The 15,219-nt window shown below is 53.7% G+C and overlaps 1 protein-coding gene across 2 annotated transcripts in view; it reads left to right on the top strand.

Moving 5' to 3' along the window:
* GFRA2 (GDNF family receptor alpha 2) overlaps positions 1 to 15,219 on the top strand; it is an 85,371-nt gene that overhangs the window by 7,495 nt on the left and 62,657 nt on the right. For both annotated transcript variants that reach the window (XM_047717283.1, XM_047717282.1), the window contains exon 3: positions 4,984 to 5,067. In XM_047717283.1, coding sequence (XP_047573239.1) covers positions 4,984 to 5,067 — 84 coding nt within the window. The remainder of the gene's footprint in view (positions 1 to 4,983; positions 5,068 to 15,219) is intronic.

Below are 15,219 nucleotides of genomic sequence, written 5' to 3'. Positions count from 1 at the left end.
GGGAGAGAAGTCAAGGGGGGCAGTTTTCTCTTTTGGGCAACAGGGTGGGTGATCAGGCCATTTACAAGAGGCAGTGAAGGTTTCCTGTCAGGGGGAGGCTAGGGAGATGATGCCTTAATTTTGGGGCATGTGGCTTTGGTTGGCCATGGCCCGCACACAGCCATCCTTGTAGGGCTGGAGCGCAGGTGGGGAAGCCGCACTGCACAGACAGTGGGTCACTGAGAGGAGGCGGAGACAGAGCCCCCCCGGGACCACCGACATTTAAAGATGGCCAGCATGCAGGGGCACCTGCAAGGGAACCGGGAGAGAGGTGGGAGGGACAGCAGGAGACCCGGAAAGGAAGCAGGTTTGGCAGTCTCCAGTACTTGGGCTCCAGCGGGAGAGGGCTGGCAGTGTCTTTGTGCCCTTGGGGTGTGCTCTGCAGGTGGCTGCTGGGAGCAGAAGCCTGGTTAGGGAGTGAATGGGAGCTGGGAATGGTGACTGTGGACCACTTCTAGAATTTTGCCACGAAGAGGAGAGAGGACAAAGGATGACTGTTTTTAGAGATGTGAGAAGGTAGAGCAGCTTAAATCCAAAGGTTAGGCCAGTAGTGATGGAGGTGTGGAGGTGAAAAGAGGGGTACGCTGTGGAGCTGCACCCTTGCTTAGCCTGAGATAGAGGGTGCTGGAGGGAAGGAGGAAATGGGGCCAGAGAATGAGTGATTTCTGATCAGGGACCAAGATGGTTCCAATATGCCCTGAATATGGGAGTAAAGTGGGCATGTCATTATGAACAGTGTCACCACCGTGAATAGCAAAGTAATTCCCCTGAATCAGTCTCCTGTTTCTAGCAACCTCGAGCCCTGGAACTAGAGGTGAGCAAAGAGGGGGAAACAGTGCCACAAAGCTGGTGTCCATTATTCTCTTTGAGGTGAGGGAGAATGCCTCGCAGGGCCTGAAAACTGAGGTCCCTGAGCCCATGGCTGGGTTGTTTAGTTTCTTGTTTTCTTTCCTGAGGCCTTCAGTTTCAACCTGGGGTAGGTGGGGCATTTCCTTGGGGTGGGCTTGTGGAGGGCTGCAGGACACACAGGGAGCGGACAGAGGGACTGCCAGCTGGAAGAGCCAGGTGGGCCTGCTGAGAGCCTTGCCACCAGAGTGGCTTCCTTTGGCGAGAGCACCGAGGCCCCTACTGGTGGGAGCCCGGCTGTGGGGCGTTTGGATGACGATGGTACGCATCACGGGCTTTATGCCCTATGGTCTGAATTCAGGGCCCTCTCAACCCAGGAATGGGGGACTGGAGAGGTGTGAGCTGGCTTGCTGGTTCTCTTACTCAGCAAACACCTCTGAAGCCCTGACTGTGTGCTTCGGAATTAGAGGGGGGGAGTGCTGATTCAGCCATGGTCCCTGTGCTGGCCTGCGTCCGGGCTAGGAGAACCTCCCCTGGGCCAATCCTCCAAAAGTTGAGCCTCTGCTTTCTCATTTCTTAGAACCCACCCCGCCCCCATTCCTGGCTCTTGGGAGCCAGAGGTAGTTTCTGCCTAGAGCCAGCCAGGGGAGACTGAGAGGCCTTTTAACAGCAGGTAACGTTCCTGTGAGTGACAGGATCCACCCGAGAGTTAATTATTCATGGTGTGGGATGAGCAGTCTCCCTGGGGAAGGCTGCAAGCACTTCCTCCCTATTCCTTAATAACACTTAATAACCTGGCTTGGGCCCGGGGCAGGGTGGGGGATGGTGGAGAGGAGAGATCTGTGTTTGGACTCTGATTGCGGCTTCTCCTTGGCCCCTGCCCACGGATGTGATTGCTCTGGAGGGTGGGCCCCACCTTCTCCCTCCACCTGAGGCTGGGCTCTGCAGAGTCTGAGAACCTCAGCAGCAGAAAGAGGTGGCGGTGGCAGGAATGTGCCCTCTGGTGAGCTCCTGGACAGTCCCAATTGCAAAGGACCTAGAGATCGTTCTGTCCCACTCCCGCTTTGGTGGGGAAGCTGAGGTGCAGGGAGGAGGGTTGGTGGAACCAGGAGCCCTGACTCCTTTTCCAAGTCCCCTTTCCACCTGCCCTGGGGAGATGCTGTGGCCTGGGGCTCAACTTTCCCTTCTGTCACCACCACCCTAACCACCAGTATTTCCATGGGAGGGGGGTGCTGCCCTTGATGGTTCCCTGGGGCACTGGTGACCAGGCTTCTTGCCTTCTCCAGAGGTGGCACTGAAGTTCAGGGTCATTCTGGTGCTTCAGATGTGAAGAGCACAGGCCCCTCCCACAGGTCATGGCCCAGGAATCTGACATGCTAGATTTGGGTCATTCTGGTGGCCAGGATGCCCGAGGGGACAGGTCTCTGATTTCCCACTGGTGAATTCTGCTGCAGGAGCAGGTCAGCATGAGTTGACTTAAATAGGATGGGCCTCTCCCAGCCAGTCCTGGAAGAGGCTGTTTTCCCCCTGGACACTCCCCCGCCAACTCTGCAGTCACTCATGCTAGCTGATCCGTACCCAGGGGCCTCTCTGCCAGGTGCAGGAGCGAAGGTCAGGCCCTGGGCTGGGGGAGCGATCCAGCTGGCATAAGGCTGACCCTGTGAAAAGTCAAACAGCAGCAGTACTTGCTTAAGAACACTTAGGTTCATCAACACTTTTCATTTTGGAGACCGAATACGTCTGGCTAAGTGCTTGGACTCTGGCCAGCTGCCTGGGTTCACAACCTGGCTCTGCCACTTACCAGCTGTGGGACACTGGGCCAGTTACTTATCTCTGTACCGTCTCAGGCCAGTTCTTTTTTTTTTTTTTTTTAACCCATCAATAATTACTTTATTTATTAACATATAATGTATTATTTGCCCCAGGGGGACAGGTCTGTGAATCATCAGTCTTACACAATTCACAGCACACACCATAGCACACACCCTCCTCAATGTCCATCCCCCAACCACCCTATCCCTCCCTATCCCTACCCCCCCCCCACTCCCCAGCAACCCTCAGTTTGTTTCCTGAGATTAAGAGTCTTTATGGTTTGTCTCCCTCCCCGGTCCCATCTTGTTTTATATTTTCCCTCCCTATACCCCACAAACCCCTGCCTCTCAAATTCTTCATATCAGAGAGATCATATGATAATTGTCTTTCTCTGATTGACTTATTTTGCTCAGCATAATACCCTCTACTTCCATCCACATCATTGCAAACGGCAAGGTTTCATTTTTCTTTTGATGGCTGCATAGTATTCCATTGTATATATATACCACATCTTCTTTATCCATTCATCTTTTGATGGACATCTAGGTTCTTTCCATAGTTTGGCTATTGTGGACATTACTGCTATAAACATTGGGGTGCCCGTGCCCCTTCAGATCCCTACATTTGAATCTTTAGGGTAAATACCCAGTAGTGCGATTACTGGGTTGTAGGGTAGCTCTATTTTCAACTTTTTGAGGAACCTCCATGCTGTTTTTCAGGCCAGTTCTTTAGCAATAAAACAGGGAGAGGAAGAGTGCCTAACTCATAGAGATATTAAGAGGATGAAGTGAGTTCGTAGACTGTAAGTGCTTTCAGTGGTGCCGGCACACAGCGGGCTCAGTATAACACCATTTTTTATTACAAAAACGCTTCCTAAGCCCTTGCATTATTTGACCCCGACAAATAGCTGTGGCTGATAACACCACCACTGCCGGGGGTTTCCCTGGTGCCTGTGAGTAGAGAGGAGGACACTGAGGTTGTCCAGGCCTGGACAGTCCCAGGGAAGGTGGGATTGGAGACTGGCCTGAAAGGATGTTGGTGGGCAGATAGCACTCAGGCTCCACTGTGTGTCACAGGGCCTGAGGGGTGTTCGCTCCTATGAGGGGCAGTGAAGGGTAGGGGCCCGTTCTCCAGGGGAAAATGAGTATCTGGGGTCCGCACCATTTTTGGGGAGTCTGCTAGCAGACAGATGCCTTGCTCTGTGAACCAGCAGAGGGCCAGCAAGCCTGGAGTGCTGGCCTCTGGGGGACCTCCTGGGGCTGGCTGGATGAGCCCCTTAAAGGCAGATTGCAAGTCCCCTCTTCTGGATGGCTGGCCTCTTCTTGCCAGTGGCCCCATGGATGCCACTGCACGTGTGCTCTTCTTCAGGTGCCAGACCCCGGGTGGATGGGAAATCAATGTGTGAGACTCTGGGTCGTCACCGGTCTCCTCCGCCCCTTCAGTGCACACACACAGTCTGAGTGATTACCCATTGATTTCTCCTCACGGTGACATCTCAAGAGGATATTTCCTCTCCTGCCAAGGTGTTGGTGGAGGGGGTGGGAGTCCCGACGAGGAGGTGCTGGGTCTCCAGGGCATCCCTGTGCCATTTATCTCCTGTCACTTGCTCGCTTTTCCCATTCACCAAGGCTCAGAGGCACCCCAAAGCCCTGAGGGGAAATCTGAGAAGCCAGCAGGGGGTGGGGAAGCCCAGCAGGGAGTGCGGAGGTGGGGAGTCAGTCAGACAAGCTGGCGGGGGGTGGGGGGGGGGTCAGGCCTCCACTTAGCAGACCTTCAGCCCCTCCAGTCAGACTCTTCTGGTGACATGACTGGAAGCAAAGAGGAAGTTCTGGGCCCTTAGGTGCCCTGGGCAAAGCATGAGAGCCAGGAGACCCGATTCTAGTCTAGCTCTGCCACAGGTAGCTGTGTGATCTCAGTCAGGTTGCTTTACCTCTCTGGGCCAATTCAGAGTCCTCTCCTGTGAAATGAGGAAGCTGTACTGAACAACCTTGGAGGGCCTTTGGCTTCAAATCCTTTGCTTTATGCCTGGCCTTCCACAGGCTGTCCACTTCCCCAGTGCTTGATTTCTGGAAGTGTTTGGAAGTCCTTAGAAGAGGGCTGGACATGCAGGGAGGTCAGGAGAGGGAAGCGTGAGCAGTACTGACCTGCTGTGGGGGACCTCTACTCCAGTTGGAGAGAAAGAGCTCACCTATGTGTTCGGAGTGCTCAACATCCCATGCATCGCTCCCTCTTGTCTGGCACTGTGGGAGGCGTGAGCCTGTGGCTGATGCTGGTTCTCTCTTCCAGGTGAGGAGTTTTATGAAGCCTCACCCTACGAGCCGGTGACCTCCCGCCTCTCGGACATCTTCAGGCTTGCTTCAATCTTCTCAGGTAAGTGGGCTCTTGCTAGGGCTTCCCCAGTCCTCCCCGGCGCCCGGGCCTTTATCCGGTTCTGCCTTCTACCAGCAAGCCCCTCTGTGTTTCTGAGTTCTGGGTCCTCGTCTATGAAAGAAGAAACCGTACACCTAGTCCCGAGGCTGTGTGTGGAGTGGAGCACGTATGGGAATTGCGTAGAATGCGTCTACCCTGCAGTGGGTCTTGAATCGGAAACTTGGTGTCACTCCCCGAGTTTTTCTTGCCTTGTGGCCTCCTTCTTTCCAGTCCCCAATGCTTGCACTTTGGAATTCTACTTTGGTCAAGTTGTTCAACTTTGTTGTGCCTCAGTTTCCTCAGTTGCACAGTGGGAGAGTACCTACCTTGGACTGGAGTGAGGTCTGGATGAGTCAGTGGCTGTAAAGGGCTCAGAGAGATGCTGGGCAGCGCAGCTCAGGGTCCGAACAGGAACCATTAGCTGTGGCTCTTGGCAGTAGTGTCATCTCTCCCCGCTCTGCTCTGGGACTCCCCTTCCCCCGAGGGCTCTTCTTCTTGAGCATGACTGAGAGAGGCCTCTGAGTCCCCTTGCTCTTCTTCTTGAGCATGACTCAGAGAGGCCTCTGAGTCCCCCTGCCACTCCTGCCCTAGCCTGCCCCAGGAAGTGAGAGGACTCTGGAGCTCTAGCTTGGCTTGCCATGGTCCTTGTGTAGGAGTCTGATGAGTCCGTTGGTTCCTTCTTCTTGGCTTGTCCCCTCTGGCATCTGGGAGACCTGCAGGCGCAGGGCAGCCGCTCTTGCTCGGGCCCTGGAGAGGGCCTTTCAGTCTTGGGAACCACTCTGGGGTGGGGGTGCTGGGGATGAACGCCTTCTGAAGCCATCACTGGGGCTCCAAGGTGGCTGTGGGGGCCTGTTCCGGTTCACACTAGGGCTCCAAGGTGGCCATGGGGGCCTGTTCCGGTTCAGGGCTCCAGACCTTGGGATTCTAGGAAGTTTCGTGGCAGTATGTGAAGCCTTCTGAAGTTTCTTTTGCTCTAAACCATGGGTTCTCAACAGCAGTGCCATTGGCGTTTTGACCTGGATGGTGCTCTCCTGTGGGTGGAGCTGTCCCATGCCCATGGGTCGCTGCATGTTCAGCAGCGTCCCCGGCCTCTACCCATGGGATGCCAGGACTAGCACACTGAGTTGTGACAACCGAAAATGTCTCCAGATGTCCCAGATGTCTCTTGGGGACAAGACTGCCACCAGTTGAGAAACAGTGCTGTAAAACTGTGAAATGAAAGGCTCTCCAGTGAGACCCTAAACCCTTTCAAATGAAGAATTCTCTAGGAGACTGTTTCTCATACTTTCTTTTTCCATTATTGCCCCCCTAAGGAGAAAAGTCAATTCTCTGTAGAGAAATACCATCTTAGTCTGTTTGGGCTGCCCTAACAAAATACTGTGTTGGGGAGCTTCACCAACAGAAATGTATTATCTCATAGAGACTGGAAGTTGAAGATCAAGGTCTGGTGGGGCTTGGTTTCTGGCAAGAGCCCTTTTCCTGGCTTGCAGATGGCCACATTTTTACTGTGTCCTCACAGGGTGGGGTGAGGGGTGGCAAGGAGGGAGGGAAGGGGAGAGAGAGTGAGAGAGTTCTTTTCTTTTTCTTCTTTTTAAAATAAGGACACCATTTCTATTGGTCATGGCCCTACCTTCTCACCTTTATGACCTCACCTAACCTGATTACCTCCTAAAGCTCTATCTGGAAATACAATCACATTGGAGATTAGGACTTTAGTATATGAATTTGGTGGGTACAATGTAGTGCAGAACAAATGCCAAGGAATACCTACTTTTTTTTTTTTTTTTTTGCCTACCCAAGAACCAATTTTTGCACCCTTGGTTCCATTGAGAATATGTGAAATCTGGTAATTTCTAAGAGAGCGATATCTAAGAGATTGATATGGGAGGGTACATATGTACTTGGTGGGGGAAATTCTGGAACCCCATGAGAAAGGAGGCATTGACCAAAGGGTGACCATCTAGATTTGCCTTTGAGCCCTGGTGGTGTTTGGGGGTGGTAGTGATGGAATGGAGACTTCAGAGGTGATCCTGATTGGTTTTGGCTAGAACTCCTCCTCAGGCCACTCTTTTGGAGATGGCCTCGGGGCTCAGATACAGGTTAAGAACATTTTCAGCCTGGGGTGCTATAGTAGGGATGCCCTCCAGCCCAGATGTACCCAGTTTCCACCCTGCCAGTTGGGTACTCTTGGAGGAGTGGGAGCCTTTGGGTTTCCCTCCAACAAAGAAATCGTTTAGGCTTGCTCCTTGAAGGGTAAAGGTCAGAGGTCTGCTTCCCCGGGCTCCCACTAAACATCTTTCCTTCTTTTGAGCAGAATTTTTTTTTTTTTTAGATTTAAAAAAAATTTATTTACTTATTTATCAGAGAGAGAGTGAGTAAGCAAGAGAGCACAAGCAGGGGGAGCAGCAGGCAGAGGGAGAGGCAGACTCCCTGCCGAGCAGGGAGCCCAATGCGGGACTCGATCCCAAGACCCTGGGATCATGACCCAAGCTGAAGGCAGACACTTAACCGACTGAGCCACCCAGCCATCCCTCAAGCAGAAAATCTTTATGTAATGGGCATGATACTCTGCAGGGTAAGGATATTAACAAGTGAGGAAGTTACTGGATCTCATTTCACTGAACCAGATTTATTTACCTGCTGCCCAGATGAAACTAGACCCAACATGACCCTGGATCCCTGGGGTCAGGGAGAGGGCATAGCTTCGGGGTCTGTGACAAACCACCCCCTGCATCATTCAGTTGAACCACCCCATCCAGAGAAGCCCCAGAGTTGGTGCATGGGTGGCTTCGTCTGGGAAGCTTGGGTGCAGAGCTGGGAAGAGGGCCCTGGCCAGGCCAGCAAGAAACCAAGTGGGCCAGGGTGGGGCACAGAGAAGAAGCAAGGCTGGATGCCGAGCTGGGAGGCCGGGGCGAGTGCCAGTGCGTTCTCTGCCACAGATCACCTGAGGGGCTGTGGGCAGGTCACCTCCCTGCTCCAGACCTTGTGTCTCTTTTCTGAAGAAGGAAGACAGAAGCTTGGAGCAGAGCTCCCCGATCTTCCCCACCAAGGCACAAAGACAGCGGCAGTATCGGGTGGCATGCTCAAGTGAGCAGAACGTCTTGGTGCTCAGGGGGACCTGGGCCTCTCTGTGGCTGCCCCGTGGGTCAGTATCTGGGCACACATGTCACCTAGCTGTGGCTGGCTGGCTGAGAAGGTCTGGCTTGCGGGACCCAAGATCTGTACTGGGCCTCTGGCATGATGAGGCTGCCACTCTTGAGAACTGGGCGGAGCCCGTCTACTCTTGCACAGGCCCGGAGTTGGCTGTGCATTGCTTCCTCCATCATCTCTGCGTGGAAAGGCTGTGGGTGGGGAGCATGGGGTCTCTGTGGCCCCCCTCTGGGTCACACTACGCCCAGTCAGGGCCCTTGGGACTCGGAAAAGGGTGCTCTTGTAGCTTTGGGGTTCAGTTGCTATTATCTCCTTCACATCTAGTGACTAAGAATTTGGGTCCCTGTTTTTGGGGCCTCCTGGAACATGTGTTCTTTATCTCTGGCCTCCTCTCTCTGTTGGGGTTCTCAGAAAGTCCCACTGGAAATCTGCTGGCAAAAAAAGCTACCAGGACTCCTCCAGCACCGTCTGATGCCAGAGGCTCTGGGGCAGGGACCAGCCTCCCCTCCTCTCTGCCTAGTTCAAAGACAGGCCCTAGGATCAGTGACTGGGGCCGGGATTACTGGTGTCCCGTTAGCCCTGAGTCCAAGGCTGGGAAGAGAGCAGGCTGGCTCTGCCCTGAACCATGGCCGCAGTGATGCTGGAGGCGTCCAGGTGGGAAGGGAGAGTTCATGGGGAAGTGAGATTTTTCCTGTTTCTAGCCATTCGCTGTGTTTGCAAGCAGGGGGTGGCGTGCTTAGGGAGGTAGCCCAGTGCACGAGAAGAGTGTGGGCCTTAAGGTGGGCAGTCCAGGCTTTGAATCCTGACCTGGCCACTTAGTGGAGTGTGACCTTGGGCCTCACTGGGACTTCTCGAGCTGTATTGCCTGTGTTTGTAGAGTGGGAATAGGATCCCTAAGTGCAGGACTGCTACTGAGGATTTGCTGAGAAAGGATGTAGGTAGAGTAACAAGTTATCCAGCCTGTGCTGAGGATGCTCAGTAGGGGAACAGGGGCTTGGGGGTGGGGGGCTGAAGTCGAGAGCCGCTCCATCCCCAGGTGTCCGTGACCCCGTGAATACCGCACCCCAGCTCGTCACACGTGGGGAGGCAGGAGAGGATGGAACAGGTGAGAAGAAGGTCACTTAGGGAAGGGAGAGACTGTTCAGGCGGAGAGAGGTGGTGGAAGGGTTCCGTTCTCCATTCCGAGGCTGAAGGGTCTGGGAGGCCCAGACAATGGTTTCCCTCGTAACCACGGGCCGTGCCTGGGGGACAGGGAGAAGGAATAGACGATGGCCACCTCTGCTGGGCTGTGCATTCTTGGTGAGTGTGGGGAGCCTCCAAGGGGCTCTGCATCCCCCGAGGGCCTTACCAGGTGCTCGGTCCTGGAGCATGTTGATGTAAACATGTCTTTTCTGCAGCTGGAAGGGACATGGAGATCACCTAGGCCCACTTCTTCTCCTGGCAGGAAAGGAAATGGAGACCCTGAGAATAGGGACAGATTGGACTGGGATTCAAGTCCTTGATACCACCCTGCCCAGGGTCTGCCTCAGGCAGGTGCCTCGAAGCCCTGGTTTCCTCTTACACGGCACTAGAAACACCTACCTTCTAGTGTTTTTGTTGGGACTAAATGAGATCTTACAGGTAAATGCTTGACTCAGTGTGGGGATATTGCACTAAAATGTGTAGCTATTTAAAACTTATTCTGGAGTGGTTGGCCTGGACGCTTGCATCTGGGAAATGGTTGCAAGCCTTTCAGTGATGTGAGGTAGCCTCCCACCCATGATAGGGCTTGGTGGGGGCTGGAGTGGGAGGGGACTGGGCAATTTTCATAAGACAGTAGGCCCCGGGGGCTCCTGCTGAGGCATCCTGGCCTTGGTGAGCCACACTTTGGAGGGGTGGGGACACATGGAGCCTAGTGAAATGTCTGGGCCTGGGAACTCTTGTGGGCTGGAGGAAGATGCAGTGGGCGGCGTCTGCCTCAGTTTGACCAGTAAGCCTCTAGGGTGGGCGGACCGTCTTGCCTGGATAGGGGCAGGGAAGGCCTAAGGATGTTTCGGGCTCCACTGGTCCCTTTTCTGGGCACTTAGAAGTGGAGGGGACCCTATCCCTGCCAAGAAGCCTGGCAGGTGGCACCTGACCGAGAAGAGCCACCCTCATGTGCTGGGGGCACGAGTGTGATTGAGGGTATTGGTCTGTGTCTACACATCCACGCTTCTTGTATTCCTGTGGATACTTTGCACAGCACTGGGCTCCTAATACAAATCCACAGAAGATTCTGGAGAACTTGGTGGGCCTGCTAGAGCTAGTTTGCATCTTGGCCTTACCCTATCAGCTGGGTGACTGCAAGGTGGGGGTCCTGATCCCTCTGACCCATCAAACGGAGCAGTTGGGGCCTGCCCTGCTGGAATTGGTGATGTGTGCACAGCTCCATATGTGGCGCGGGGGCACCCTGGGTGAAGGCTGTGGGCGTCACTGCTGAGGGTGGGAGAGAGCTATTGGCTCCTGGGGGGTGTTAGACCACACAAGGCAGGTGATGGAGAGGTCCAAGCAAGTCTGAGGGGCCTGTGCATGCCACATCTTTGGAGTATCTGAGGCTTAGGGAAGGGCAGGGTGCTCATAAGTGCTTCGTGGTGGGGGCGACCTGTTGAGTAAGCATTGAGCTTGCTGTGTTCCAGATACTACATCAGACCCTGCTTTAGAGTGACGTAGACTCATGTCCTCACTGTCTGGTGGGGTGAGCAGACACCCACTTAGACACCTGCTAGGAGGCTTATTGGTGGTGATGGTGTAGACTAAGGGCCGCCCCACGAGTTCAAGGAGGCTGGGTAAATCAGGAGCGGTTGGAAGAGAACAGAGGGTTCTGGGAATGCCATTCCTGGCAGCGTCATGGCTTAGAGGCCTGGCCCAGCTGGGGTGATGGAGCAACCACACACCCTCTGGGCCCCGTGGGCTCTGAGGACAGTGAAGAGAGACCCTTGTGTCAGAGGGGAGGTTGGCTTCTCTGGGATCTCTATGCTTGGGACTACTGCCTTGGACTTCTCCAGGATGGGGCTCAGCATGACTGCCTGGCTCAGGGACCTGGGTCCCTGGGGAGGGGTCCAGGAGAGGGTCAGGTCCTAGGCTCCAGAGCCAGGCCTCTGTGAAGGACACCTCAGTGGCCAGAGTGGGGGCCTGGCTTGGCTCTGCCAGATGCCTCAGGAGGCCCCTTCCTTTCCCTGGCTCCTCTGAGTGGGTGCCTGAGCCTTTGTGCCCCTAGCCCCTCCTCCCCTCAGGTCGCTTAGAGGAGGCTGGTGAGAAAGGGCTTTATAGGCTTAGCCTCAGCAGGTTGGCTGGCGCCTCTCAGATGCCCCCCTCTGAGGCAGCCCCTGTGAGGAGGCTGTGGGGGAGGTTTGGGGACTGAGGGCAGGGGAGGAGCTGAGGAAGCAGTCAGCCTCTCTCCCTGCCCCCCTGCATGGTGGCTTAGGCGATAAACTGCTTATCCTCAGGTTGTCTCCCTGAGCCGAATGCAGAAGCGTGTTATTTAAATTTCAAAATCACATTCTTCTCCTAACAGCTGTCAGAGACTCTGAGTGTCAACGAAAATTGGGCTTTAGCTGCAGCTCTGTCACCTCTTACACCTCCCCTCTCCTGAAGAACTCATCCCATGGCCAGGGAGAGAGGGCGTGGGGTGGGCAGGACAGCGCCTGTGGGGACGGGGGAGGGGAGGTGATGGTGTGGATGGAGTCAGGTGCCCAGTGACTCCTGCTGTGCTGGTCAGCAGTTGGGAGAAACTGGGAGGAGGCAGACTCTGCCATCAAGGGGGGTGAGGTGTTTCTCTCTCCGTTTCCCTTCCTGCTCTCTCCTAGCAGTGCGGGTGACCTCAGCTCCTGTCAGTCGGGGGGGAGGATTTGCTTGCCCTCAGGTGTGAGCAGGGTGTTGGTGACATCATGTTTTGTTGCCTTTGTGTCTAAAGAAGAAATTGCTATGAGAAAAAAGAAAGGAAGGAAGCAAGAAAGAATAGGAGAGAACAAAGTTTAACAACAAAGAAAGGCTTTTTAATGGTAGGATTTGAGATGTCATGGTTGGGGTGAGGTTTTTGGAGTGCAGACATTTTCCCCCTTTTTTAAGGGGGCAGGGCAGAGGGAAAGGGGGAGAGAGAGTCCTAAGTCTCCACACCCAGGGCAGAGCCTGATGAGGGGCTCCATCTCATGACCGTGAGATCATGCCCTGAGCCAAAATCAAGAGTTAGACCCTAACTTACTGACCACTCAAGTGCCCCTGCAGGTACTTTTAAAATAATATCTCTTAGGGGCACCTACTTGCTTCTCCTCGGGTATGTAAGACAGGCTCTGCCAGCAGGGGTGATGGACGGGGTTGGGGGATGGTTCTGGGCTGGGTCTCTCTGCTTTTTAGAGCCTCCTGAGATGATTCTACAAGATTCCACATACCCCCCTCCCCCCAAGCATGCTCCTGGTTTAGCCAGGAACCATGTTCATCTTACTTATCCCGGTGTAAGGCAGGGTTTGGTTAACTGCCCTGGGAATGCCCCTTCCAACCGTTTCTGTTGAATTTTTTTTCCTTTTAAAAAATATTTTATTTTTCCAGTGTTCCAAGATTCATTGTCATATCTGTTGATAGACTCCTTTAATCCCAAGGCTGTGGAGAGAAAGGAATGGGTCTGAAGGGGGTCAGGTCAGTGTGTGTGGAGGGTGGTGTGTGTGCGTGTGTGTGTGTGTGTGTGTGTATGTGCTGTGAGCATGTTATGTGTTTGTGTGTGGAATGGTGTGTATGTATGAGTTGGTGTGTGTGTGTGTGGGGGTGGTATGTGTGTATGAGCTGGTGTGTGTGTGTGTGTGGAGTGGTGGTGTGTGTGTGTATGAGTTGGTGTGTGTGTGTGTGTGTGACTTGGTGTATGTGTGTGTGTGGGTGGTGTAGGTGTGTTGTAAGCATGTTATGTGTTTGTGTGTGGAGAGGTGTGTGTCTGTATGAGTTAGTGTGTATGTGTGTGGAGTGGTGGTGTATGTGTGTATGAGTTGGAGTATGTGTGTGTGTATGAGCTGGTGTATGTGTGCGTGGGGGTGGTGTGTGTGTGTTGTAAGCATGTTATATGTTTGCGTGTGGAGTGCTGTGTGTGTATGAGTTGGGGTGTGTGTGTGTATGAGTTGGTGTATGTGTGTGGGGGGGTGGTGTGTGTGTGTTGTAAGCATGTTATATGTTTGAGTGTGGAGTGGTGTGTGTGTATGAGTTGGGGTGTGTGTGTGTGGGAGGGGTGGTGTGTGTGTATCAGTTGGTGTGTGTGTGGAGTGGTGGTGTGTGTGTGTGTGAGTTGGTATATGTGTGTGGGGGGGTAGTGTGTGTGTGGATTGTAAGCATGTTATGTGTTTGTGTGTGGAGTAGTGTGTGTGTATGAGTTGGTGTGTGTGTGTGAGGTGGTATGTGCATGTGGCATGTATGATATGTGTGTGGGGGCCGTATATGTGTGGCGTGTGTTTTGTGTGGAGTGGTATGTATATATGAGGGTGTGCACATGTGGTGTGTGTGTGTGTGTCCTGAGAGGGAATGTGGAGAGGGGTGATGTGGCCCTTCCCTCAGTGGAACCGTCACTGCTTTTAGCCCTCTTTCCTGCCTCCTAGGGGAGCCCTGGGAACACTGGTGCAAGAGTGAATACAGAGGGAAGGGATGGGAGACTTTCCCATTTGAAGATGAGAAGGCCATTTTCATGTGATCAACAAAAATAATTAATGGACTAAACCTGTATATGTGTGTTTTGGGGCTTCCTACAATCTGGAAGTTACATCATTGAACCCTGGATGCTTCCATCCCGTCTCGCAGACGTGGGGTGTGTGTGAATTCATCCCTCAAACTCCAGAAGCATCTGTGTGTGCTGTGCCCTCTTCTAGGGGCTGGAGGTATGTTAGCAAACCAAACAAGGGAGTCATTGCTTTTTCTGGAGCTTATTTCAATTTGTCTGAGACAGAGAAAAACAGAAGACAAGCCAACAAACAAATGAACAGCACCACCAACAAAAAGACGGTGACGAATGCCACTCAGGATTAAATAGGAGGCTAGGACAGAGGTGGCTGGTGGCCCTTCCCAATGGGGAGGGCCAAAATCGGGCTCCTGGGAAGGATCCAGCCATGGAATCCGGGAAATGGCAGAGGGCACATCTAGGGGAAGGTCCCAAGGACCGATGTGGCTGGGGCCCAGTGAGTGAGGGGGAGGTGGTGGTTGGGAGGTGGGCATAGGTGCAGGCAGGGGCCAGCTCCCTGGGCTGTGGCCAGCAAGTTAAGGACTCTGGGTTTCATTTTAAGAGTGGTGAGAAACGTTGGAGGATTTTAATCACTTGAGTAGCACAGTATGATTTCTACTCGGGAAAGCTTACTCCTGCGCTAGAGATAGCGGATCGTGGGGCAGAGAAGGGCACAGGCAGGGGAGGAAGCTGGTGAGCAGTTAGGGGCTGTTGCACTGGCTGGACTCCTAAGATAGGAGGGGCTGGAGAGGGTGCGTGATCTGGGATCTGGTGTGGGACGGAGCCCAGGACAACTGGCGATTTAGACTTGAACCGCGATGGTACTCCCACATATTAGGATGGGGAACAGGGAAGGAGAGGTTGGGGGACAGTAATCCGGAGTCCTCTGTCGGCCACAGTAGTGTGGAGGTTCTAGTCAGACCTCTGCCTGAAAATGCCAAGTAGGCAGTTGGATGTCAGCCTGGAGTTCTGAGGAGAGATCGGGGTTGAGATCTAGGTTGAGAGTCGTTATCATATAGATGGTATTTAAAGCTGTGGACCCATGAGGTCACCTAGCGAGAGTGTGTGGACAGAGAGTGAGCGAGGCTGGGCTCTCCATGCAGGGGCGAAGAGCAGCAAGGAAGCTGAGATGAGGGCTGATGGGGAGGGGGAAACCAAGTCAGGGGTGTGGGGGGAAGCCAAGAGAAGAGCAGTTCTCAAGAGGGAGGAAGGGGTCAGCTATGCCAAATGTAGCCAAGAGGTCAAGTCAGAGAAGT

The sequence above is a fragment of the Lutra lutra genome, chromosome 2 (genome assembly GCF_902655055.1).
Source record: "Lutra lutra chromosome 2, mLutLut1.2, whole genome shotgun sequence".
Classification (NCBI taxonomy): Eukaryota; Metazoa; Chordata; class Mammalia; order Carnivora; family Mustelidae; genus Lutra; species Lutra lutra.
The sequence above is the reverse complement of the archived record's forward strand: the minus strand, read 5'-3'. Positions and strand labels throughout refer to the sequence as shown.